Source organism: Drosophila eugracilis, unplaced genomic scaffold, assembly GCF_018153835.1.
Source record: "Drosophila eugracilis isolate 14026-0451.02 unplaced genomic scaffold, ASM1815383v1 contig_367, whole genome shotgun sequence".
Taxonomy (NCBI): Eukaryota; Metazoa; Arthropoda; class Insecta; order Diptera; family Drosophilidae; genus Drosophila; species Drosophila eugracilis.
The window spans coordinates 355,805-383,706 of record NW_024573224.1 but is presented as its reverse complement, the minus strand read 5'-3'; the positions used below and the strand labels follow the sequence as shown (position 1 = coordinate 383,706).

The following is a 27,902-nucleotide window of genomic DNA, read 5'->3' as shown; positions in this document are numbered from 1 at the left end:
TCAGTGTATTAAGTGCAGTCGTATCGTTCGGTTCGTTCTCACGGTGAAAAGTGGTGGAATAGGTCCTGTTCGGAGGACAACCTCAATACGGCACCAACACATACGCACAACTCGGCCAACTCACACGGACACGGGTGCGGTAGTTGAAAGTAAAAGTTGTCCAATGTGCAATAACGGTAAATAATAAATGAGCCAATGTGAGATATATGGGCACGCAATGTGAAAAATAAGGAAAAATAATACAAAAAAGAAATATAACCTGCGTGCCAGGATGCCAAAATCAAGTATGCAACATTAAAGTGAAACGGAATAAACCTAAATAAAGTGTGCTAAAGTGCCAGCGATCCTTGCATACTTAAATTCTATACTAAAAAAGAAGCAAACTGAGTAACCTTAGTAACTACACTTGTTCCAAAACTGATCCTTCACCTCAATTCTCACCTGTCAAGGCCACACGGCGGCTGTGGAATATTATTACATTCAGCCATCAACGAACATAAAAAATATTTTTCAACTTTGTTTGCAGTTTGTTTAGAACGCCAAGGTCGTCCAGGAATATAACTCCTCTTAAAGGAGGCTTGGGAATTTAAGAAATAATAATTTTAAATACTTTTTAAATTTCGCGGAAAATGTTACGATTTTCCCTCATCTGAACTTTTGCTTTTGAACTTTTTTCGCCTTTCTTTCGTATCTCCTTTGGGGCCCATAAATTAGGGTCGCATTCTGCTTAACCAGAAATATTTGCATAAAATGGGGAAAATGTGGAAAAAGGGCGAGAAATGGTTTAAATACGGGAATCACACGGCCGAGATATTCGACACATGAAAAAAGGGGCAAAATGAAATGATTTTACATGCTTTGATGGGCTGAGATAGCCCGGCCAAACATTAAAGTCCCTTTTTTTTATACGCAGATAAAAAATTGTGAAAATTAGCAGAGAGAAAATTTCAAGGTCTATAAAGCTCGTGACCCGAAACTTTTGACTAAACCTTAATTCAATCAAAATCCAATCAATCAACGAAAAGCCACCACAGAAACGGGAACAAAGGACACAAAAACAGCGTTGAGAAGGTAAGCCCGATTAATTTTATTGAACTAATTATCCGATAATTTCTTATTTTATTATCTAGTTAACACCGATAATCATGTAATGCTCCGAAAAAACAAAAAAAAGGGGGGAAATCCCACACAATTGTGTCATTGTTTGTCCTAGGCTGTGGTTGGGGGCGACGGTTTTTCCGGTGCTGGTGGAAAAAAAAGAGGGAAGTGCCTGGCTCATTGTTATATTTGTTTATTGTTTTATTTTCCCTCTTTCACTTTGTTGTGGTCAGCGGTTGGTCAGTGAAAGTGGGCGGGGTGATGGGTTTTGGATTGTCAACTCAATTTAATTATGAAAATGCCAAGATGGGCTCTGTGCATACCCTTGTGCCTAAGCACACAGGTGGGTGTGGATCCAATCAGCTTATTAGCAGTCCTTGCAGAAGGATTGAGGTACACTTATTGTTTGCTTATGCTAATGAAAGTCATAGGGAGCTTCTAATCAGGATCAGTGATGAAATGTGGATGATAAATATGTTTTCAAGGATGGAAATGAAAGCATAAAATGAATATCAGATGGGGAAAACCGAAAAATTATTATTGATTTGGTTCTTTGAAATGCATTAAGTTCTAGTAGTGCCTACAATTTTGGGTTGTAATCATTTCTCTTTCTTGAATTAATCATAAATCAAAATTCAAAATTGTTCCAGTAGAAAGTATAAATCACAAACCAGACAAACTGCTTACAAATATTTTAAATTTTATGAAAAAAGAAATTCGCAGTTAGCCCATCCAAGTAACACATATTCCTTTCCCAATCACCACAATAATCCATTACTAAGATTGCCTTAGAAAATATGCTTAGATACCTCTCCATAGCCCAGTTTTCTATAGGAAAAGGTAACTAAGATTCTCTGACAGGTAAAATTGCTACTTTTTTATGCAAAACATTTCTGAGAAAATAAAGCAGAATTTCATTTACCTCTTTCCCCGGCAAGGTCATGTCTCATGGCTGCAAGATTTAACTTTGTGCCCCCAAAAAGTTACCCAAATACATAAATTATTTTTATTGTACTTAACCTTTTTCATTGCCTCAACTTTCCTTGTACATTGTCTGCCCCAAATCAGCTTAGGTCGCCTCAAAAAAGAAAATTCATAAGCCTGCTTTAACATGCGAGTCTTCTATATATACGTATATAGGAATATTTATATTTTTGTGAGTTTTGGCAGCCCAAAAGCGGGATCTTAGGTAGGCCGAACAGAAAAGGCATTTAAGCTTTGTAAAAATAAATAAATTCAAGGAGTAAATTAATTCAAAAGTTCATTTTTTCTTATTTTTATAGAAGTCTTTTTTTAGATATAGTCAAAACGGAAATTACTTTCCAAGACTAGACACTGCAGAGAAAATGCATAAATAATGAAGCTAGAAAAACTTTTCTTACGCTTGATGAAACTTCCAAGGATTAAAAAGCTTAAAATTATTAAAATCTTATTTGATTTTCCTTGCAATTTAGCGAGTAGGATTGATTTAAATAGTAATTTAAGCTGATTAATGCTGACCTAAATTGCCCTTCTGCTCATATTTGCAACATAATCAGCTTACCGTTTATTAATTTGTTGTATTTTAAAACTGCACAATAAACTTGAATATTTAATGCAAGTGCAATACAATGCATTCAATGTGTTTGCTTTGGCATTGACATATTTATTTAATTTCAATTTTTATGAATACCCCTTTGTTGTGCGCGGCCTCGAACTCTTTGAGCGTACAATTTTGAATGAATGAAATATTATGCAAATGTTTGACAAATAGCAGGAAATCAAAAGCAAACAAAAGGAGCAAATTGTACAGGGAAAAAATGAAAGAGAAAAATAATAGATGGGCAAAATGCATATGCATTGAAACGGAGAGAAGACATAATTAAAGCAAAAATGTATACGTATATGTGGGTGTTAATCAAACATAATTACTCTGGTCATGCATATTTGATTAATCGGCGGTGTGGTGGGAGATCCTGCCGTCGTGTTCCACTTTTGTTTAACCTGACAGCTGTCGCTTTAAATGTCAATGCATTGATGTCCCATCAAAAGTTCACTCAATTGGCCTTGTTTCACTAAGAAAAAATGGGAATAACATAAAAAATATTTTAATGAAATATTTAAGTTTAAAAAATGTCTTTATGGTCTCAGAATTATCTCTTGATTTGATACTAAACTAAGATAATTTTCTCATTAAGACTTCTAACATAATGTCAAATTAACTAATACATCCTCCTAATTGATATTACCAACATTAATTACTTTGGCATTAACTACTGTTTTGTGATTTATTAATAGCAAATCGATATTTTTCCCTGTGCAGAGGATTAATTTATCCTTGGAATGGGGTTTTGTATGGATGGCTTCCTACTTTTTAATGGAAATTATAATGAGACGTTGGTCTTTAATTATGCATAGACTTGGACTTGGGTTCAGGTGGGCTTTCAATGGGTGGATCAGTGGGTGGTTGCACGTTGTCAGGATGGCTGCCTGGCTGACTGGCTGGCTGGTTTGGTAAACTGGGAGCTTGGTTAGCCGGTCACGCCCTGGCACTTACAACTTAATGCCCGGCCATCAGCGTGACGTGCTTAACCCACGACGGACCTTGGCACTAATTAAAACTAACCACCGACAGCAGCCACAAAAAAATGCTTGAGAAAAAGGAAAAATTACGGCAGGCATCACCTTGAAGCTTTTCCTTTTTCCACATTTCGACAGGGTTTTCCTCTCCATCGTCCATTGTTTGGCCGGCGAAAGTTTTGTGGCACATTTCCCTCGGATTTGCCACGCATTGACACTCTGAATGGTGAAGGAGATGGTTGGGAAGAGATGCTGTGAGGGACGCTGCTGCATATTTTGTCAAGCTCTGACATTGCACTTGATGACTTTTCCTCCATCCCCCACCATTCCACCAGCCACCGCCGTCCCATGGAGGACACACATTTTTTTTGCAACTTTCAAAGTGCCAAGAGGGGGGCAGGTTGAAAAGTTTCGGCGACTCAGCTCGACAGTTTTAAATGAAACTTTTGCTGTAACTTACACTGTGACGAGTCTGGGTTTTGTTTCCTTTTTTTTCGCCCTTTTGTTTAACGCTTTGTGCCCCATTATTTCGGATTCTGTCAGGCACTTTGTATCTCTGTTCCTCCCTTACTTCCTCTCATTCCACTTTTCAACAGTCGGTTCTCTCGTTTTCATTTGTTGCAAAAATGAATAATGAAAGTTGTAAATAGACATAATACGATCAGCGCTGGGAGGCATTAGCGAAAAGTTTTTCCTGCAAATGGAATGCAAGTGCTCTCCAGGGTCGCTCTCGCCCGAAAACAAATGCCGAATCGAGTGAAAAGTTATCTCTAAATTAGCCAGTGGGCCACCTACAGTTTTTCATTCTCGCCTTCTGATCTCGAGTTTGCGAAAAGGATTTATAGGGAAAGTTGCCAAAGGGACTTAAATTATTGCGACCCGAACTTTTAATGGGATTTATCTGCGGTTATTTATATTAAACAAAGTTTAAGTTTGTAAATATTATTTGTTGTTCTCAAAAACAAGATTAGAATTTAGTTATTTTTGGAAAATATTTTACTAAAATTGCTGTTTTTAAGCTTATAATATTCTTAGCTTTTCCCTAGCTTAATTTTTGCCAACATTTCTTTATTTCATTTTCTTCTTAAAGACTTCAAATTCAAATTCCTAGCCCTGTTCATTTTCCCTCCTGCTTGTTAGAAATTCCAGAATTCAAGCTCTGTCGCATTTAATTTATTATTTGTTGCCTTTAATAAAAAATCGCATTACGATATTGCCAGCGCAGCGCGAATTTCTGTTTTCCTTTTACAAATTTCTTGGATTCCCACAAATATAAAAAAAGAAGGAAAAACTGTTGTCGCCAGTTAGGGAAACACATTCATAAAGCAAACAGAGCCAATCCAACAAGACAGTCGAGCCACGCGCCAACAGATAATATATATATATATATATATATATATTCAGAATACAAGTCTTGTTTGCAGGTGGAAAGGGCGGGGTGATTTTTGGGCGGTTTGCGTAGCAAGGACAACAGCACGTGCCAAGCGGGGCCACCAGCACCAACAAACAGGCACACAAATTTCCATTTATTTTGACATTGACGTTTGAATTTTTAATGAAATTCCAAACATTTTTAACGCCCCGAAACTGTTTTTCTGTTTTGGCCTTTTCATCCCGCAGGCAGCTGAATCCCGGCATCCGTGGAAATCCTACAATCCCGAATGGCCAGCAATCGGCTAATGAAGATGAAGTGAAATTGTGTTCGAGCCGAAATTAAATAGAATATAAATCGCTGGAAAAATGGCGGCGATTTGTCAGCCTCTGTTGAGCAGAACAAATGCAAAGTAGTTCTACATTTAACCGAAGGATAACTAAGGATATATATTTAGAGAGAGACAGAGAGAGAGAGAGAGAAGGAAATTCGGAAGTGGATTTTCTTTTTCGAACTTGTTGTTGTTGCGGCAATTTCACGCATCGCAGCGGAATGATGATGACGGCAGGCGCTAATCAGGCCGCCCCCAGCCACGCCCCACAGTTATTCCGCAAACACATTTTCAAATAGGTTTCCGTTGCAAAAAGAGAAGGAGCCAAGCAGAAGGAAAAAAAGGGAAAACCCAAAAGAAGCGTAGGGGGTGGCAGCACCACGCTCGCAAGTGAAATATTATGGCAACTTTTCAAATGGAAATGCGCCAGCAGCACCAGCAGCAGCAACAACAGCAACAACAAACGAATTTAAAGCAACGAGCAACGGCAACGGCAACGGCAGTGGCAGTGGCAACATCCAAAGCCAGGCGACAACGACAACAACATTTACAGCCGGAGCCCTTTGACCCACCACAATTCTGCGAGGATTGCACAAGACTGTGGCCAGGAAGTGGCTCAACCACTGCTGACAGGGTCAACAGCAACAACCCACTCACCTGCAACACCATCAGCAGCAGCAACAGCAACATCACTGGGCCCAGCTGCAACATCAGTCGCCCAAGAGCGCTGATAATGCTCAGCATGCTTGTCGTTGTCGTCGCTCTGATATCAGGCAATGGAGGTGAGTGTTACACTTAAAGAAATATTTGTGGTCTAGTAGTTGAAGAACTAAGAAAAAGTTATGTACTTAAAATCTTATAGTTGAATTTTAAATTCGAATAAAAATTCATAAAACTTGATACTTAAAACCTGACTACATATATATTTCCAAAATTCTTAGCAAGGCTTTTATCAATTATTTCCCCAAGCCATTAGCAATTCTAAAAAAGTTAAACTTACCCCAGTTTCCCATAAAAGACAACTCAAATATTGATAATCTGCTGGCTTGAAAACTTTCCCGTTTTCCATGCAAGAGAAAGTTGCATTCAGAATGCCTTTTCCCCCACCTCCTTAATTCTGGCTACAATTTTGGCTTTATCCACAAGCCAAGCTCATTTCCCATTCCAATTGCTTTTTCATTTTACGGCAGGCACAAGACCAAGCAAACAGGGTAAAACGAAAACTTTAATCAAATTTTGTGCTCCAGTTTCCTTCTCTTTTTTTCCTCTGTGTGCCCCATTCAGAAAAGTGCAATTGTTGCCAAATTGATTTGACCAATTTCATTTATTGATTTCGATTTTCGATATCATTCATTTTGGCCGTTGTCATGCCCAAATGAGTCAGCAGAAAAACCCGAGCCAAATCAAAGCGAGCCGGGGAAAATCGAGAGGGAAAATCTATCAGCATCGAGTGGCTGGGAGAAATGAGAGTGAGCCTCCTTTTTGTTGGGGCTCGGCAATTTCTGTTCTTACATAATTTTTACGTCTTTCGTGTTCTGGTTTTGGTTTTTCTCTGATTTTTTTTTTTTTTGGGTGTATTTTTTGTATTTTGTGTTCTGTATTTTACTGCCTTGTGGGCTGAGTTTTTAGGTTAGGTAATTAATTTTGTGTGCCTGAAAAGTCTTGGGAAATCAATGTTTTGGCCAGGCCAGAAGGAGAACTCCCAGGCGATGTGGATATTCCAAGACCTGATTGCGTGGGTCTCAGCCCCAAGTATTCGGTAGAGTGTGTATTTGTGCCTTGGCTTCGTTTATTTGACTTTCATTTTTCATATGCCGTGCGGCTGGCTTAATGACGCGCCAGCCTTTGGGCCAAATTCGAATGCCATGCCAAAGGATTAGCAGAGGGTTGGAGTTAAATCATCATTAGGCCCTAATGAACCGGGCAGCCGTGGGCAGAGCAAGACAGATCCACAGATAAAGAACATGCCATCGGGTTATTCTAATTAGTTTACAACATTTTCATTTTCCAAGGAAAATCAATTCGGAGAAGTCATGATTTATTTTCATTTCTCATTGAATTATTAGGAAAAATTTTAATTTATCTTACGTGATGATAAAGTAGTTTGGGTTTTCCCTTAATAATAATAAATTGATCATTAATTTCGCTTTTAAGCTTATCTTTATGAACATTTTGCCAGATATTATTTATTCTATTGTTAAATTTTCCGCTTATCTAAAGTCATTCATCTCTAAGCACCTGTCTTTATTGCCAGTTCACCTGTAACACAGCAATGTTAGCCACAAAGTTTTTCCCAGAAAAGAAAAGAAAAGTTATCTCGCGGCCATTGAAGCTTGTCCAAGGCTAACCAAGAATATTAACCTGCGGCTCAAATTACCATTACTAGGAGTTCTTCACGCAATTCCAAAGAAAAATCACCTTCGAAATTAAACAAGAAAAAAGAAAGAACAGAACGAACAGAAGACCCCTTAGGAACTTTTCCTTTTTAGCCAAGAGTCAGGTTAAAAGCCGCACAAACAATGCCCAAGGCTCCTTGACAAATGGAAACCTTTAAATATTTAAATATACAATTCCATTGCAAATTGTTTTGGGGGTCACAAATGATTTTTAATTTTTTAAGTGAATTTAAAAATTTAAGCGTGACTGTCGTTTTGTCTTCTGTTTTTTTTCTTTCCTCTCCTTCTGATGATATTTTTTTGCGAGTTCACCTTAGGAAGGCAGACTAACAAACACTCACATAACACGTGCAACGAGGGGGGAGCTAAAAGTTTTGACATTTCAAATGTTTCTGACAACAACAACCGCAAGAACATCACATCGCACACCCCCTCCCTTGTTAATAATAACTGTGCGGGCGTAAAATTTCAGCAAGCCACGCGAGCTCAACTGAATGAGAGGGGAGATGTGGCGAAGACCAAGAACAAGACAAAGACGAGGCTACAGATGAGCAACAGGAACATGCCCTGCGGTCTACTTGTGTTCAAGTTGCTGACGTTGACGTCGACGTAACAAACCCGGACACAAGACATAGGACTCAGGACGCTGTACCCAGGACTCGGTACCCGGGACATGAGACATGAACACGGCAAGGACTGCGACAGCCACTGCCACTGCCACTGAAACTGAAACTGCGACCCCGGTACATGACTTTCTGGCTCCTGCAGGGCGCTTTTAAGACAAAACAGAAATGAAACTCAAAATAAGACGTAAAATTAAAGTATACGAAAGAAATTGGTTTTGAAATACTCTATAAATAAAGAAGTTAGATAAAATATTTAAAGATTTTTTTTAAACTTAACTAATTACTACGACTAACAAAGTGAACTTTCCCAAACTGAGGTCTAAGCCCTTTCAAAACTTAACATCCCTTTAGACTGCACCGCCCAACTAACAAAAGCTAATTGAGCTTAATTATAGTTTAATAAATTAAAATATATTTGTTTAAATAACTAAAAAAACCTTTATTTTCATTATAATATGATCCTTAACTAGGGTAAAAAGATACCAAAAAAAGAAAATAAATATTTTCGTTTTGCGGTCTAATTTATGTTTGGCAGCCAACAGTTGACGGTGCGGTCTTTTGTCCCAGGCAGTCAATTTATTTTAATTTCTAGCCAGAGGCGTTTTATTTATTATCATGTTTGGCCCACATTCCCGCCCACGTACGCCCCATCCCTATAACTCCCACGCAACAGAACATGGGTGGAGTCAAGTTATTAGCAACATTGTTTGGGTCTTGCCAATTGAAGCCAGCCGGCAGACCAAAGAGCAGATCCAAACTGCAGACGGCTCCAAACGGCTTGGCTGTCAATAGCAGTTGGCTTAGGGAAAATGGAAGAGCAAGGGAAATATTGGCTGTGTAGAAGGGAAAACCTCTGTGGGAAAGGAAGGGAAAAGCGAAAGCTGGAGCTAAAGCAGTTGAAGCTGAAGCAGATGATGAAGGATATTCGACTTATCTGGTAGGAACATGGCCAGCGGGCTAAAGCTGATGCTCAGCTAATAGTTCGGGTAGTAAACGTAAGGGGGCGTTGCGAAGGCCAGAGACAGGAACAATTCAGAGAAAGAGAAAGAGAAAGAGAAAGAGAGAGAGGGAGTACACGATAAGAAGACCATGCATGTAGGATGTGTGTTGGTTGTATGGGCGATGAGCTGAATCGCACATTACGTGACCAGAACTTTGCGAAATGCAAGATTTTGTTACTAAAGATAATGGTAACTTATGATAGATTTGTTATGAAAAGTTTAGAAATTTTAGACAATATTTTTAGGATCTTTTGGATGTTTTTGAAGAATTTACTTTATTCTGAAGATATAATTCTAAAAATTAAAAAATGTATCATAAAACAATCTCTTCATTCATATTAAGGCCAATTTAGGCATTCAAAAGCTTACATTTTCGTGAAAAACTCCTAGTAGTAAATATATATTATTAGATTATTGTTTCTAAACCGTGACTTCTCTCAATGTGACTTGGTCACTGTAAGCATCACAGTCTGTTTAGAGGATTTGTTCGATGTCTGGTTCTCCGGGCAGCGATGTGCACAACATGTTTAATCTAATAAAGTCGCTAGCCAGACTTGCCGGCTTGGTCCATAAAACTGGTGGAGAAGAGAGTGTCATAAAAAGACGTTAGCTGCGACGTAATAAGCGTATCAAGTGCCCCGAGATATATCCGAGCCATATTCGAGGGTTTCTGTGGGTGGAAGAGAAAGAAGCAGCTTGGTTCCTGGACCAGACGCAGTGGCGTCCTCGCCAGCTAAGTGATGGATAAATGCCGGATAAAAATTGCTCGTAACTACGACAACAACCAGTTTTTTTTTGCACACAAACGCAAACACACTTGCCTGTGGGGGCTGTGCGGGAAAACATGAAAATTTGATAAACGAAAAATTGCAAACAAACAAAAAATGCGGAAAAATTGGAAGGAGAGAGAGAGAACAAACCGAAAAAAAGTTGGATTTACCTGCGAACGAACCAAAAACTTTGTTTTTCTCCCCACACCCCACAAAAAAAGTTGTTAACGTATGTTCCGCATGGTGTGGGTGTGGGTGCTGGTATATGTGTGTGCGTAATTCGCTAATTACCTAAATGGCTGCCACAAAAGGTGGAAGTATTTGGTAGTCCGGGCTGTTGGTTGTTAAAAGTTCAACCCAAACGAGTTACAAGGTTTCCCCCATTCGGGTTTCCAGTTTGTTGTTATGGCCATCGATTGAAGGACTTTATGGCATAGTTTTCGAATTTGAAACAGTTGTAAACGAAAAACCACTCTGGGAATTACATCGATTTAAATAGGAGCGCAGGGCAGAGGCTATGAACGGGAAACCTTTAGATTTTGAAAATAAAACTAGTTTGCAGTAAAAAATCCACAAAAATTCTATCAAAAAATCCTTAAAAAATAGAATGAATCCACTTCTAAATCAACCATTCATCTTCCTCCCTTTCCATAGTTTATGCCGCTCAGCGTGACTCGTACAAGTCGAAGGATATGAGCAGCAGTAATAATGCCTTGCCCAACGAAGGAGTGGGAGGATCGGTTGCTGGAGCGGGCGAGGCTGCTGGTCCCACTGGTGTCGCCGGAAGCGGAAACGGAAGCGGCAACAATAGCAGCGGAAATAACAAAAATGGCCAGGCAGCTGGCGGATCGAGCTCGGTCTCAGAATCCGCCGCTTTGACAACCGATGCCAGTCGAAGTTCTATTGGCAGCTCCACCACCGTCACGGGGATTCCCAGCAGTAGTTTGCACAAGGCCAGCAACAGCGGCAGCAACAGCAACACATTCTCATCCCAGATTGCATCCGGTTTCCATCGCAACAGCATCGATTTGGAGGAGGCCCGCAATGCGGGTCCCTACTTCGACAAGGCCTTCTCCAAGAATGTCACCGCCCTGCTGGGCAAGACGGCCTATTTGAACTGCCGGGTCAAGAATCTGGGCAACAAGACGGTGAGTTTGCTAGTTAGATTTAGCTTATTGCGTTTAAGAATGATTTATATTTTTTCATTTAAAAAAACAATAATGAAGATTTAGAATTATATTTTGATTAATTTCACCTTCCAGTCTAATTCTTGCCATCATTTGACAATTTGCCTTGTAATTATCGTGTAATTCCTTTGTCGCTGCCATCAAAATGCGATTTGTGCCTGTGCATGAGTTCCTGCTGCTGCCCCACTGTGTATTTGGGGTTTTTTCTTCTTTTTTTTTGGCAGGCTAATTAGCACGTTGACTGGGTCCCGCAAAAATGTGGGTGGAGCTTTTGGGGGAGGTGCTGGTGGCTAATTGTTCCGCTTGCCAAAGAACAAAATGATTAATTATACCCAAACAGGAAACAGATTTTACTTTATTCAACTTTTTCGTCGTGAGCGGAAGGAAATGCCGCAAACATTTCACAAACACAATCTCCAGCACCGCCACCATCGCCACTTCCACTTCCGGTTGAGGCCTTCATCTACCTGAACTATTCAAATGCCAGGAAAAAAAGCCAAAAAATTTATTTTGTTTTTTCTCTCTGGGCTCTCAGCAGGAGTTCAGTCCGGTTACTTTTAGGCCGTAGTCATTCGGTTTCCGTCACTTCCGGCGGCGTCGACGACCGGAGAAGGTCCCTGCCCGTTTTTCCGATAATAATATGTTACATGTCCCGGTTTCCTAGGCATGCACCACCCACCCACTGGGCGTTCCCACTTTCTAGTAAACTTTCTGGCAGCCTGTGATTAGCCCAGGGCTCTGGCTTGTTTGGGTTGCGGTTTCGAAAACTAATTTGCGTGATTATTAAATTGTAGAAAATGGGTAAGAGAGCAGGCCAGGCAACCTCAATTCGGGGTGGGTGGGAAATCAAGCACGCTGAATGCCTTTCACCTTGCGGTAGGACGATGGGAAAGTTTCAGGCTCGAGGATGTGTGGCAGTCTCCATTCCTGGGATAACTTCATTAGACGTGTTAAGTGGGATAACCTCATCGATCTCTTACTACCAATGTCTCTTGGAAAATGAGTTAATTAATGATAGGAAACTCTTAGTTTGATGTAGGGGAATGGAGAGATAAACTTTAAATATATAAAAACTGAAAAACCTTGACTCTGTAAATATTTTTCTCTGAACAAAAGAGTTTCTTTCTAAATATTTTTCAAAGCTTACCATAAAAATGCTTCTAAATAAACAAACAAATTTTCTCACACTGCTTTGTAGCATTTTGTACGTAATTTGTATAATCTTGAGACCTTATATCCCTCCCATAAAACGCTATTCGCCAGACAGCTTAAGAAAATATCCATTTCTTTCTCATCAGCTGCCTTGAAAAAAACCTCAACACATTAGGCAACCTGTAAAATATATTCATTACCTTCGTGTGGCAGCTTAAAATCTAATTAGCTTTCAGTTCTGCGGCGAACCACAAGCTCACCCAATGGCCACCCACTTCCGCCCTTGCGCTTTTTTTTTTCTCCCAGTTTTTCTCATACCTCCTTGTCTTACCTCAAGCCACCCACCTACACCCACCTGGAGTAATACATCATTGCTGCTGAGATTTGGCAGCATCTGGGCGAGAATTAAGCTTGGGTGCGATGGGAAAATGCCAAGGAGAGGAAAGATAAAGAAAAATCCTTCTGTTTTATGCTCGTGTATATAGAGAGGTGGTACATACTCGTATACGTGTGCTCTTTGCTTCACACCGTCTATAATGATAAACAGCGAACGGATGCTGATGGTCCCTGCATTATTAATGACGTTTTTCATTTGCGCTTTGCTCGGGGAAAAGCTTTATGTTTTAATACCCAGACACACACTCACATACATAGCAGGAGTATGAAAGTACGTCGTTTTTTTCATAATTCTAAAGAACTAAGGTGGACCATTTAAGAGAAAAGGTGAAAGGTACAAGCGATAGAGATTTATTTAAAAAAGGTGTAAAGGTCCTTTCACTATTTTTTTTTCAGTTTTCACTGGTTCGTAGGAAAATATAATCATGCTAAAAGAAATACGTAATCTAACTCTCCTGTATTGAAATGCAAAAATGTATTACTTTCCATTAATAAGCTTCATTTATTGAATTTTTCTTGATTTTATATCAAGGTATTTCCCCACAACATCAAAGTACTTTCCTTACCCCGAAAAATCGCAAAAGGTGGCAGGCAAATATTTCTCTCGTAATTTATGTACTTTTACTCGGCTTCACAAATTGAGCTGTAAAAGAATATTTTTTCAGATTTTGATGTTCGTTTGGCAAGCAGTAAATGAAAGAAAATATTGATATGCTTAAAATTTTACGATACTGTAAACAAGCTTAATGCGCATAAAAAAGAAGCCGTGAAAATTTGTGTGAGTGTGCGTGGTTGAGGGAGAAAAGTTGTTGCCTCCCAGCCTTCGTTATCACTGCTTGAGGACTTTTGGGTGTTAATTACATGCAACTTTGCTTAAGCAGCTGGTAAAGTTTACCTTTGTGTCTGGCAACTAACACCTGGTCGAGGTCTCCGCCCCCTATCATCGCTCATAGCTCCACCTTCCTTCCTGCCCAGAGTTTCTTCTTGTCCATTAACTTTGGCAAAGTCGTCCTCGACGTCGTTCATCGTTAGGCAGGATGTTGCTAAGCTGTTGTCATTGAAATTGAAAATTCTCGCAGCTGACGTATGACACGCAACACAGCCAGGTGTGTCCTTCTTCCCCATCTACTTTTCCACCCACCCTTTAGCAATGCCACTGCCTCCTCCACTCGAATTTTTAGGCCCTCCCTACCTTGGCCGTGACTTAGGCAACCCCTAAATCAGCGTCACTTAAAAATGTTGCGCCCTTGGGCAGGGAAAAGTTAAGCATTAAACAGCAGGTGGTTGCCAAAGGCGTTAGGGGCGTGGTTCCATGTTTACAGAAAAAAAAAAATTTTGCTTTTTTTAATTATTTATGTCTAGCCAAAAATGACTTTAATTTTAATGATTTAATTCACAAAAATTTAAAAAAAAATACTGGAAAAGAAAGAAAAATTTTCAAAATAAATCTATTTTCTTTGACAAATATTTCTTTCAGTTTAGGCATGTGTGTTAGACCTTGTTATATTCAATTTTTTCATCCCGTTTGTGCCTGGCAAAAGAAATCACTTCACCGTTGTATTGGCCCTTTCAAAGTTTTCTTTGCCAAAGCACACAAAGCACAGGACGAGGAAAAAATGTGTAAAAATCATATAAAATATTTGAAAATAAATTTGCATTTTACACGTATGGCTGTGACACAAAGGGCGAACCACACGTTCAAGCAGCTGCTTATGAAATTGACTTTTTAAAACTGTTTGTCAAACAAATGAAATCTGAAAATCTGAAGTTCTTTTTGCTGAAAACTTTCCCGCTTTCTCTAAATCATTTTAGATGTTGCTTCAGGTGTCGTGGGTGCGACATCGGGACATACATTTGCTGACAGTTGGCCGATATACATACACGTCGGATCAGCGCTTTCGGGCCATACATCAGCCGCAAACCGAAGACTGGATGCTGCAAATCAAATACCCGCAACATCGCGATTCTGGTATTTATGAATGCCAGGTATCTACCACGCCCCATATGAGTCACTACATTCATCTAAATGTCGTTGGTAAGTTGAGAAAGTGATTTATTTATGATAAACACCTTGGAATAGAGACAAAATGAAAACAAATTAAAGGCTATATTGGTATAGATTGACTATTAGGATACCACCTGGAATATTCTTTCTTAAAATTTATCCCCACAAGGTTTTTACATTGTAAATTTCCACTCAGACACTTTTATTGTCTGCAATAATTTTGCCAAGTGCTTAAGAAACTTTTGTTTCTTTATGGCATCGAAACTTGAGCTTTAACTTTACACTTTACTTTTACACTTTAAAGTTTACTGCAAACTTAAACTTACTTTATTTGTAGAGCCACCTACCAAATGTGTCCCTTTTATCCTCCTTTCTCGTTAAAGTTTTCGCGTTAAATTCTGATTGAATTAAATAACAAAAGGCCAAGGCAAAAATACTTTCATCTCACTTTCCGCGCGATTCGATTGCCGCGCTTGTAAAGGATGAACATGATTTTCCTATCATTTCGTGAAAAGTCTCTAATAAAAATCTTGCTCTTAGCTAATTGTTATTTTATTCCAGTTCGACTCGCAATGAAATTCCTTAAACTTAACCTTTTTAATTAAATGATTTTCTTTTTATTACTTTTCAGAACCTTCAACGGAAATTATCGGGGCACCCGATTTGTATATAGAAAGTGGCTCCACTATAAACCTTACCTGTATCATACAAAACTCACCGGAACCGCCAGCCTATATCTTCTGGAATCATAATAACGCTGTGAGTTTGAGTTCCTTAATCCCACCGAACCCTTTTTCATTTTCCAGGACAAGCAATTACTTTGGGGCGTCATTATCGCTTCCCCACATTCCCCAAAAAGAGAAAAAACCCACCCAAGTCTGGGAACCCTTTAGTGTTCAATTTAGTAACTTTTAAATTAGCTTTGCCGAGCGAAAACTTTCCTTCTTTCGGTGTTTTTTTATTTTTTTATACGAGTATATATTAGGAAATGCCATTTAAGGAAGGAAGTGGGTGCAGAGCTTGGGGAAAAGGGTTAGGGTTTGGGAGCTTTAAATGGATTTTGGTTTTGTTTGGACTGAGCCACGTTTTAGTTTTCCACTTTAGGTGTTTTCCTCACACTTCATGCTTTTGGTCCCTGGCTTATTGTATTGGGCTTTAAGGGTTGACGGTCTTCTATTGTTATGTATTTTCTATAGAGAGCCAGCGACAAGAAAGGGAAAAAAAATATTGCCATTAGTGGTGGGAGTTCCTTCCTGCCTCATCTTTTTCTCTTTCTTCTTTGTGCCCCCAAAACAGATTTAATTTTATTGTTTTGCTTCGGTTTTATTTGCAATCTCTCTTTCCTTACTTTGCATATTTTCCGGACTTTTCGTCTTATCCCCAGTCCACTGAATTTAATTTGCCAAGTGTGCAACAGTGCGTATGCGTAATCTGGGCTAGATTTTATGGCTTAGAAAATTGTGTGTGTAGCGGCGCCCTTCCAAATTAAAACAAGAGGAAACGCTTTAGTCGAGTGCCGCGACTATAAGATACCCGTTACTGTTTTACAAAATTTTAAAATATTATTTTGCTAGTGGAAATTCACAATGCTCCACCTATTGTCAGAGGAAGTATGTTGAGTATGCTTACAGTGACGTCACTACCCATGTGAGGCCTTATAACTTAATTTCTTTATAAATAGCGAAATAATGTTCCGATTTGAAAAATCTTTTGTAAATCGATAGATATTAACAGAAATAAGTTACACAAGGTCAAACGAAGGCATTCATAATAATATTATAGACTCCACAGTTTTCCGCGGTTTGTGGGCGTTAGAGTGGGCGTGGCCGGATGCAACTTCGTGGCAAGTTGCAGAGGCATCTCCTAAATAGGTGTTCTTAAGCAAAATTGTGTAGCTTTTATAGTTTTTGAGATTTTTGCATTTTTGGTTTTTCGGGTTTTGTGGGCGTTAGAGTGGGCGTGGCGTGATCGGAAAAAAACAATTCCCATTGGGAGCATCATAGAAACATACATGCTTGATCCGAACTTTCTATCTCTTATAGTTACCGAGATATCAGCTTTTCTAGAAAATCCGAAAACCGTCTTTTGAGCCTTGTGGGCGTATGGGTGGGTGTGGCCGGATAGTAGCAGCACTATAAGATGCGCTGTCATCTGAAGATTATACTCTCTGAATTTCAACTTTCTATCTGCAATAGTTCCTGAGATTTCAGCAATTTTAGTTTTTTGCGATTTGTGGGCGTTAGAGTGGGCGTGGCAGGATGCTGTAATAAACTTGCGCTGTCCCGGGACCTCAAGAATCTTCATGCATAATCTCAACTTTGTATCTGCTATAGTTCCTGAGATCTCAGCGTTCATACGGACGGACGGACGGACGGACGGACGGACGGACGGACGGACGGACGGTCGGACGGACGGACGGACGGACGGACGGACGGACGGACGGACAGACGGACATGGCTCAATCGACTTCGCTAATGATCCTGATCAAGAATATATATACTTTATAGGGTCGCAAAAGCTTCCTTCTATCTGTTACATACTTTTCAACGAATCTAGTATACCCTTTTACTCTACGAGTAACGGGTATAAAAATGTTGAAAAATATTTTATAACTTTCAAAAGTTTCCCGCTCACCCGCAGATTATCAACTATGATTCGCCGCGCGGAGGCGTGTCCGTCGTTACCAACAAGGGAGATACGACCACCTCATTCCTCCTAATCAAATCGGCGCGTCCTTCTGATTCCGGGCATTATCAGTGTAATCCATCAAATGCGAAGCCCAAAAGCGTTACGGTACATGTGCTCAATGGTAAGTAAAATCAACGACAACACACACACAGCCACAGGACATCAGCAAATAAAACAATGGGTCTTGAAAACAACGAAAAGCTAAAAAAAATGCAAGGGAATATGCTAAATGAAACTGGGCAAAAAAGTGAATAGGACAATGGGATGGCTAATGGGTTACACGACGAGTTTTTGGCCTGGAAGACAGCAAAAAATAATGGCCTGAATGGGGTGGTAAAAAGTTACAGCGAAAAGGAAACCAAGTGCAACCAAATAAAAAACTAGAAGTCGAAATGAGCTAATGGTGTAGACAAAAGGTTTCAAATTGCATTCCCATTTAGCTGGTAAAGTGATGTGCGGTGGTGTTGGAGAGACATGGTAAAAATTTAATTGTATTTTTCCACTTTAAATACATGCTGAAAGCTTGCAAATAAATAAAGTGATAGTACATTTTTAAAAATCATTTTTATATATGAGAGCTCTAAAATGTTAGAGTGCCGAAGAATACATTTATTTTTCGTATATTTCCTCTAATATATGGAAATGTCATGCATAAAATTCCAAATTAGGCAATCAAATTTCACTTCAAAATACTTTTACAGACATTTGTTGAAATGACTTTAAAATGTTCGGATTTTTGAGTATTATAAAAAGTACTTCAGCTTCAGGGCATTCGTTGCTAAGCGAGTTTTTAAGAAGCCATTAAATAAACCCAAGAGGTTTTAGGGATTACTGTAAATGCAGATACCTTAATCATTTAAGGAGTAAATACACTTTTAATTTGAGCTCATTTTGAAACTTTTAACCTAGGCAATTTCTGCGCCAAGTTAAATACTGAGACTTGCTGAAGAATTTGTGTCTCAGACCTAGAACCAAGATCCAAATCCCCTTAGAGCAGTTAATACGAACGACCTGGGCCTGAGTCAGCATATCAATGGTTAAAATCTGTCTAAAGGCAGCCATAGAAATTGCAGCTGCTAAAGCTCCTCGGGCAGCCCAAGAAGTGACACAAAAGCCCAGAAAGAAAGATCCAGGGCAACGTTAAAGAGCGCCACAGGCGATGGAAACGTGGGGGTAGGGGAAGGGGAAGGGTCATAGTAAGTAAGCTACGAAGAGGTGACAATAACTATCCAACAAAGTGTTGTTTAAACTCAGCCAAACTAAGTGAAAACATCAACAAAAGAGTGTAAAGGAATCGATTCGGAAGCCAATGGGTAAATATTGATTAGTCAATAGACTCGCTATATATAAATATATATGTGGGGGAAAATTCCGAAGAAAGGGAGCATTGAGGGGGAAAAGGTGTCTATTTCAATATTTCCACGTATATTCAGTTAAACCAGACAAGAGCTCAGCTAAGTGAAAACAGCTAAAAGTGGCACGTGAAAATTATAGGGAATAGGGAGTGACAGTTGCTTTTCCCTTTTCCCGCTATCCAGCTGTATAATCATTATCCTCGGAACCCCTCATCCATTTATCCTCATCTCATGCCGTGTCTGTAGCCAACCACTCTGGAAGCCATCAATGTTTGCCGAGCAAATCTGGCCAGGGGGTAAAATCTGAAGCTGACGGGATATCCTTACTTTCGAGGGAGCATATGAGCTTTGTAATCTGAGATAGCTAAATGCTGATAATAAAAACTGTATAGAAATGACTTCTTATTAAAAATATAGTTCTTAAACATTTTCAGAATAATCCTTTTCTATATACAAATTCCTCTTGAAATCTAAACTACATTTTCCCTAGTTAAATTTGAGAAAAATTCAACTTAATCAGCATAACACACTTTTCTTTACTAAGTCATTTCTAAAACAGAGTATATAAAATGCACTTGGCTTGCAAACTTTGGGGTCTTGGCGTCCTGCTAAATCTAGCACGCGTGCCACATGAAAATTATGTTTATGTTACGCCCCTAACCCCACGATCGCCCTCTGCTCATTCTAACCATCTCCTACCCTAACTGTCTCGGAAAACTCACAGCGGCAGCAGGAAAAGCTGGAAAAGCTAAAAAAGCAGTTGCTGCACGCTACTTCCTTTGCGACTTTCACTAATGTCAAGTTGTCGTCGTTGTCGCAGCAACCGTGTCTGCTAGATAATGTCACACGGCGTTGTCTTTTCGCAGAGCACATACAATTATGCATACACTGAGAAAAATGTTAAAGATATTTGTATATATAATTAAACGAAAACAAAGTTATTGACTGCTTTTTTATTTTTTAAATATTTTTTTTAGTGATCCCAAAGAGTATGCTATGAAATAATCATTTAAAGATGGCGAAAGCGGAAGTAGCTTAGCATTACTAGCATACTTTTCAGGGCTTAAGAACAAATTGAGTTACTTTCGAATAGTAAAACCAATTTTCTTTCTGTGTATCCATGTATTAGGGGTGTGATGTTAGGGGCACTCATCCCTGTCAGCATATTGCGCATGCAGTGCGCGTTGTTTCCGTTAACTGCTTTGGCACACTTGTTTCTGATTATTATTATGTTTTGTCTCTTGTTCTGCCACTTTCACCATTGTTGTATACCGTAACATTTTGCTTTGTTTGTTTGTTGTTATTATTGTTATTATTATTATTATACTAAGCCCGTCAACATTGTTGTTTCTGCCTGCTGCTTCCATTCGACTTTTGTTGTCATCGCGTTGCAGTGCAAAGTTTTCCATTTTTACTCCTCTGTGGCCATCTTGTGCTTACTTTTTGCATTATTTTCCTTTTTATTGCTCATTGTTACCCGTAATGCATATATACAGGTGGGAATGTACATACGACAATGTGAGGCGGGGGGAATTTTCATCTTGTTTGGCTTGCCGCATCACCAGCGACTGCGTCATCAATGGGGTCAGAGTTTTCGGTCTGATTCGCTTTCTGACTTTCAGGTTTCCCGACTTTCCGCTTTTAAGTTTCTGCCAGAGTAACGAAGGACTTAAAGTTGGGTCCTCTAAGGCACTCCGAACCGTGCCAGCTGCAGTGCATAAAAATTGTTTTTCTACTTTTTGAGAATCAAAAGTTATTAGAGGCAACATAAAGTTTTTTGATATCTTTAGTTCGCTGATGGAAATAAGAATTCCATTAAAAAGAAAGGCTTATGAGTGGCAAAAGTTGTTTACTTTTTGAGTTTTTAAAAGGAACTTAGTAATTTTCATTATGGAATGTAAATAATTTTTGTCAACTAATTATATTTATTCTCGTTACTCGCACTGTTATGGGTATTTATACTGGATACCTGTTCTACTTAAATTTGGAATGATTTTTTCAAGCAACTCAATTCTGAACAATAGAATTTCGTGACCCAAGTAAGCTTCGTTTGCAATTCTTTGCTAAGTCTTTCGCAGTGTTGATTTCTTGCTTTATGTTTGCAAACTCTAGTTGCAAGTTACAGGTAAAATTGCTGCTTTTGTTCCTGCATCTGTTGCAGAAAGTTGTAAACAGTCAACGGTTTCACTAGTTTTGTTTTCCGTTGCCTTCATTTCAAGCCGCAGAGCAGCGGATTCTTTTTGTTAGTTTTATTTAGCTGCTTGTTGTTTTGACTTTTGTGACAATCCAAGTATTGTTTCGTGCTTTCGGTTTATCTGTGCAGTTTTATTGTTTGACAGCTTTTCGGGTGTTACCACCCACTGCCCTTTTTGTGGCCGCTAGTAATCCGTTTACAGTAGCGGGATTATTTGGCAGTAAGTCGTGGGATTTAAATGGAAAGAAGGAATATTTTCCGCTATTAAATTGAGTCTACAAGGACTGCTGTGAGTATCACATATTGTGTTAACCATCCAAATATGCAAAATTTTGTGTATCCTGATTCTGGGCTCAACTAATCAGCAATTTTACCAGAACAATGACAAAAATTGTCCAAAAATGGAATCTTGTACCTCGTTGAGCTCGTAATTCAATCTATTTCAAACTTTAATCGATGTGCATCCAAAAATATGAAATTTAATTTTTGGCCATTTTTGGAAAAAAAGACGAGGGTACCCCTTATAAAAAAATGCAAAAATTGATCAAAAATTATTTTTCCAATTTCGGGTTGACAGTCAAATAGGTCGTTAATTGGGTTCGTTAGCTGCACAAAACTGTCTTTACTTCAGCTGTATGACTTGTTTTGACTATTTTATGGACTAAAAACCAAAAAAATATAGCGAATTCTCTAAAAAATTGTTTTCTTATTTTTCCAGTTTAAAAAAATCAGTATTTCCCTCCTAGTAAGCCTGAAAATGGTCCAAATTTGGAATGTTATACCTCCCTGAGCTCGAAATTTAAACTATTTCAAACTTTAATCAATGTGCATCCAAAAATACAAAATTTAATTTTTGGCCATTTTTGGAAAAAAAGACGATGGTACCCCTTACAAAAAATGCAAAAATTGCTCAAAAATTATTTTTCCAATTTCGGGTTGACAGTCAAATAGGTCGTTAATGGGGTTCGTTACCTGCACAAAACTGTCTTTACTTCAGCTGTATGACTTGTTTTGACTATTTTATGGACTAAAAACCAAAAAAATATAGCGAATTCTCTAAAAAATTGTTTTCTTATTTTTCCAGTTTAAAAAAAACAGTATTTCCCTCCTAGTAAGCCTGAAAATGGTCCAAATTTGGAATGTTATACCTCCCTGAGCTCGAAATTTAAACTATTTCAAACTTTAATCGATGTGCATCCAAAAATATGAAATTTAATTTTTGGCCATTTTTGGAAAAAAAGACGATGGTACCCCTTATAAAAAATGCAAAAATTGCTCAAAAATTATTTTTCCAATTTCGGGTTGACAGTCAAATAGGTCGTTAATGGGGTTCGTTAGCTGCACAAAACTGTCTTTATTTTGGCTGTATGACTTGTTTTGACCATTTTATGGACTGAAAACCAAAAAAATATAGCGAATTCTCTAAAAAATTGTTTTCTTATTTTTCCAGTTTAAAAAAATCAGTATTTCCCTCCTAGTAAGCCTGAAAATGGTCCAAATTTGGAATGTTATACCTCCCTGAGCTCGAAATTTAAACTATTTCAAACTTTAATCGATGTGCATCCAAAAATATGAAATTTAATTTTTGGCCATTTTTGGAAAAAAAGACGATGGTACCCCTTATAAAAAATGCAAAAATTGCTCAAAAATTATTTTTCCAATTTCGGGTTGACAGTCAAATAGGTCGTTATGGGGTTCGTTAGCTGCACAAAACTGTCTTTATTTTGGCTGTATGACGTGTTTTGACTATTTTATGGACTAAAAACTAAAAAAAATAAGTATTTTTTTCCTGGTAAGCTTAAAAATAGTCCAAATGTCGAATTTTATACTTCCCTGAGCTAGAAATTTGATCTATTTTATATTTTAATCAATGTGCATCAAAATATGGAAAATTTAATTTTTGGCCATTTTTGCAAAAAAAGACGATGGCCGAAAAATTAAACTTTCAAAATCAATCAGGGGGTCATAGATTTGGTTAGTTCTGGTCGTTAGCTGCACAAAACAGTTCTTCTTTTGGTTGTACGTCATGTTTTGACTATTTTATAGGATGAAAACCTGGAAGAAGTATGAGAAATATTGCTTGAAAGCGTTCCTTTGCATTATAGTCAAGAAAGTCAGTATTTTGTTAATAAAAATGCCAAAAATGTTCGGAATATGGAATGTCATACATCGTTGAACTTGAAATTTTATTTCTATCACAACTGTATTCACTCCTTAAAACGCCATGATTTGGCCATTTTTCGAAAAAAACACGAATGCGAATCAAAAATGCGAAAATTAATCAAAAAATTAAATTATAAAAATCAATCAAGGGGTGAAAGATTTGTATCGTTTTGGTCGTTAGCTGCACCAAATAGTTATCCTTTTGGCTGTACGTCATGTTTTGACTATTTTATAGGATGAAAACGTGAAAGAAATATTGCAAATATTACTTGACAATCTTGGTTCCGATAAGCCATAAAATAAGTCAGTATTATGCTCATAAAAATGATAAATGTTTTTTTATAATTAAATACCATATAAGTATTATTTAAAATATCTGAAAGAAACATTTTTAACATTTGTTTGATATTTAAAAAAAAAACTTTTTTTTTTAGATATCACCAATTTTGGTGATATTTTCGCACCGTACACACTCACTCACTGCTCCAAAAAGAAACTACTTAACGACTTTTCAGTTCGCCGAATGTCTGTGTATGAGGACAGCAATAAAGATGTAAATTAAACAGGTGTTTCCCATTCCGTTTCCAGGGGAGTTCCCAGCAGCAATGCAGCACGCGGCACCAGTGCATCATCGCCCCTCGCCCATTCGCTGTCTGTTTGTGTACCTGTTTGTGTGCTTTTGCAGCTGGGCGCTTGCAGGTGGATCGCTGCGCTGCTGGGCGCCGTTCTTAGCACGTCCCCGCCCCGCCGCTCCACACAGCGAGATAGGAAGCGTCCTAAAAATTCATCAGGATATTCGAAACTTGCCAGCGAATTGCGGCATTTCCTCGCAAGCGTTTTGAGTTGGCAATGGCGATGGTGTTGGCGCTGGCATTGGAAAGGTACACAGCGGCAACAGCATCAGCAGATGCAGCAGCAACATCAACATGAGCAACAGCATCAACTGAAACTACAATCACGCCAGGAGGCGGCAACGTGTAGGCAACTTTTCGAGGCAGACATAAGGTGAGCTACCCGCCCAACACCCTCCTCAAGGCCACTCTAAACTCAACCGTAAGCTGTAAACTATAATAACTATAAAGTAAACATACAACATACAACAACTCTATTGGCTATTGCGTTTTTCTATGAATCAGCGACGTATACGTAATATTTAGCACAAAACAGAATAAAAAAATAAAGAAAAACGAAAAGGTAAAGATATTATATATACTTAACTATAGATAAAACCGAAAATCAAGCCAAGTTGTCGCCTTTTTTTATGTACGACTTTGTATCATACAATGAAGCTATCTAAGTCCTTGGTTCTTGTTTATAAATTGGAAATTGTGTAAATAGGCTGCATAGCATACCTAGAGGCGCTTTTTTCGATCGACTCTTTCCAACCTTTGTAACTTTTATAGCCAAAACAAAATTCAGCGGAACGTACCCTTCACGAAACCTGCTCAAAAAGCCTGCATTAAAATCAAGAGAAAAATATTTTCTAGCAAATACCAGAACAGGAAACGCTTCTCGACTGCCACTTCTGCGACTGTTCCCCTCGAATGCCAAATGAGAAATTCTCATTTGCATTTTGCGAAATCCTAATAGACAGATAAATGTTCAACCGAAAGGCAATTAGCAAAACGCAAACTAAAAACATTCAACTTCAAGTACAGGCTATAGCAAAGAAAACAAAAACGAAAATGAATCCTAGAAATTAAAGCGAAAAAGAAAAACTGTGTAAAATATAAAAGAAACCTAAACCCAAAGGGGGGGAAATTTAGCTACAAGTTAAAGCAAAAAAAAATAAAATAAAAACATAAGCGGAGATGGAGATGGTGATGGAGACGAAAAGCAGAACTCGTTGAGGGGAGAATTTTTCTTTTGGCTGCATCTGAATGGTTAGAAATTAAGTCATAAAATATATGAAAAGAGAAACCCTCGAATAAGTTGTTTCGTTTCGTTCTTGTGTAATGTACAAATTAAATAAACTTAAGAATTACCCAGCGTGCAGAGGGAAAGGTTTGAATTTAGGATACAATCGGCATAGATGGAAAATTGTTGCACATTTCATACATTTATTTGTTGTTACTCAATGCGAAACGAAAATTAGTCAAGTGTTAAAAACAAGGAAACAAAAAACGATTAAGAGATATTTGAAAAGAGCTCTGGGTAAAAAGTATTTTACATCTAACTACAATGTTAAATTTCTATGATTGTTCTCAGGTTCTTTCCATATAAAAATGGTTTATTTTCAATTTCCAATGTCCAACTTGTTTCTGTTTTGGGTCCTTTTAAGAACACAAAGCTTTTATCTAGCTAATTTCTGTCATCACATCAAACTTTGCCATAGAGCACATAGAGCTAACCAAATACATAAAAATAAATCCAAACGTTACAGAAAAAAAAAACAAAAGAAAAAAACTATTGATAGAATTTAAAGTAAAGGGAAAAGTTTCATTAATCAAGCTAAGCATTAAGCAAAAATAAAAACTAAACAAGGATAACAGACAAAAAAGAAAAACACTATTGAAATACAGCATGAGTATTCAGAGACTAAAAACCCAATCCCGACAGGTTTTCCCCAAAGCTTTTTCCAATTACCATGTAAAATATCCACAAAGCATAAACACATTCAAATTCCATTCATATGAAATTTCATGCGAGTAATTTCTATTTAAATTGTGCAGGCTATAGAAATGTGGGAAAAAAAAGACGAGTTCAAATTAGAATTCGCATTGTGTTTGATGAGGCGTTTTATGGTTATTCGATATTTATTGCAAAAATGTTGTCAACGGTTGATTATCGCCGATCAAATGCACACAATATTCTTTGTGCTGTATTAAATATTCAAGGTGTTTTCATATCACTCTGCCAAATAAAATTCTTTTCAAATTTCCAATTTCATCGGACAATGCAAATGTCAAATTCTTGAGATACTTTTAGTCTAAGCTAACAAAAACAGAAAAACAGAAACAGAAATGAAAACTAAGAGACCGCATAAAACTGAAGTAAATATTGTATATGTAAATGTGTATTTATAAAATTATGATATAAAGAAAAGCTATATATATATATATACATTAAAGAAACTTAGTTTATTTAACACACAAAACCGAAAAGAAAACTGAATCAACAATGTTATTAAAGCTAAACGAAAAACATAACATTTGAAAGTAACCTTCAATTAAATATGAGCCACACAGAAATACGATAAATACGAAAGGAAAGGGAAGTAAAACGGAAATCTTTTAAAAGTGTAAGAATTTAAAATGTGCAAAAAAAAAACCAATGAATGAATGAATGAGAAAAACTGGAAATAAAAGGAAAAACTGAAAAAAAAAAACGTAAACTAAAAGAAAACTAAAGCATATTATGTCAACTGTTAATTGAGTTGTTTTAATGGTCAGGCGATGGAGGGGCGTGTTTAATGGCCCAGCAAATGCGTAATAAATTATGCGTAAGTAAAAGTGAAACAAATCCTGGCTAGAGTCCACTAGCTAAATGCAAACAAAACAACAAGGGGAAACCCATTTTTCATGCTCGCTACAAAGGAGGAAGGCTACAAGGGGTAAGATGTGGTATAAGCGATAATATAATGAAATGGGATTAATCATACGACATGTAGGCCAGCCCGAAGGGAGGCATAATGAATGCCGAGTCCTTGCAGCACATTACACACACATTTACTGGGTTAACATCGTGTTTTCCCTCCTATTTTCATACATCCATCCATTCATCCTCCTCTCCTGCGACAAAATTTAGAGCCCTTACGCCATTACGTGCCATTACGTTACGTGTGGCCTTACGTAGCTCGTTTTTAATAAATATTAGCACATAGTTAAACAGTTGAGCGCACGCTGATGGAAAATCAATATACATATACACCCTGCACTTCCCCAAAGTCACCCACCCACCCCCACCTTTTATCCTACTTCCTGTGGCGCTGCAAAGTATGCTACATACACATATTTTATTGACGAAAAATTTCGCGGAAAAGCGAGGGGAAATTGCGGTTGGACAGTGGGCCGGACTTAATGCAAAAACCACTCAAGGACAAGTGGGCAATAAGCGAAAAACTTTTATATATATTTTTATGTCGACAAAAGTTTACAGAGGGGGAAATATTAAAGTAGCCAATCCATGGTGATTCTATTTTTAATTTATTTCTTTTAGAGTTAAACTATTTTGTCTTTCAATATATCTACTTAAATTCTTTACTTTATAAAGAACAATTTCTTTTTCGTGCAAATTTTCCCTCTCTGTAACTGTGGCTGCTGTTGTTGTGTCGGTGTCAAGTGGCAACAACAGCGGCAACGACATCATCATTATGTTTCATATATTATGTCCAGCCCTATAATTTCCTCTCCCGTATGCATGACTTTACCACTACCCGTAGTCACCGCTTTTCCGCAAGTTCCTCATCCATGTGTAATTTGGCACTTTCAAGTGCTGCAACTGCAACGGCAACTGCAAAATGCAATTGCATTCATTGGGTGTGAGTTGGTTTGGATGGTGGCATGTCATGACTAAAAGTGGGCATGGGCCGCACCCGCATTATAATGCAGCAGTTGTACGGTGTCGTAGGTGTTAATAGCCTGTTTATGGATGTTGCGCCATGTGTGAA

The 27,902-nt window shown here is 38.1% G+C and overlaps 1 protein-coding gene across 7 annotated transcripts; it reads left to right on the top strand.

Annotated features, from left to right (window-relative positions):
• Positions 1–27,350, top strand: LOC108116153. Of its 7 annotated transcripts, none has more exons than XM_041818713.1 (8): positions 2–284; positions 914–1,071; positions 5,278–6,142; positions 10,808–11,301; positions 14,701–14,923; positions 15,525–15,652; positions 17,516–17,702; positions 23,882–24,250. In XM_041818713.1, the coding sequence occupies exons 3-8, from the start codon at positions 5,761–5,763 to the stop codon at positions 24,133–24,135; spliced, it is 1,668 nt and encodes a 555-aa protein (XP_041674647.1). In that variant the 5' UTR covers positions 2–284; positions 914–1,071; positions 5,278–5,760; the 3' UTR covers positions 24,136–24,250. The 7 variants fall into 7 exon arrangements, with proteins under 7 accessions (XP_041674648.1, XP_041674647.1, XP_041674645.1 ...); XM_041818711.1 differs by having other exon boundaries at positions 3–134; positions 23,860–27,350; XM_041818710.1 differs by having other exon boundaries at positions 3–149; positions 23,860–27,350.
• Positions 27,351–27,902: the final 552 nt, after the last annotated feature.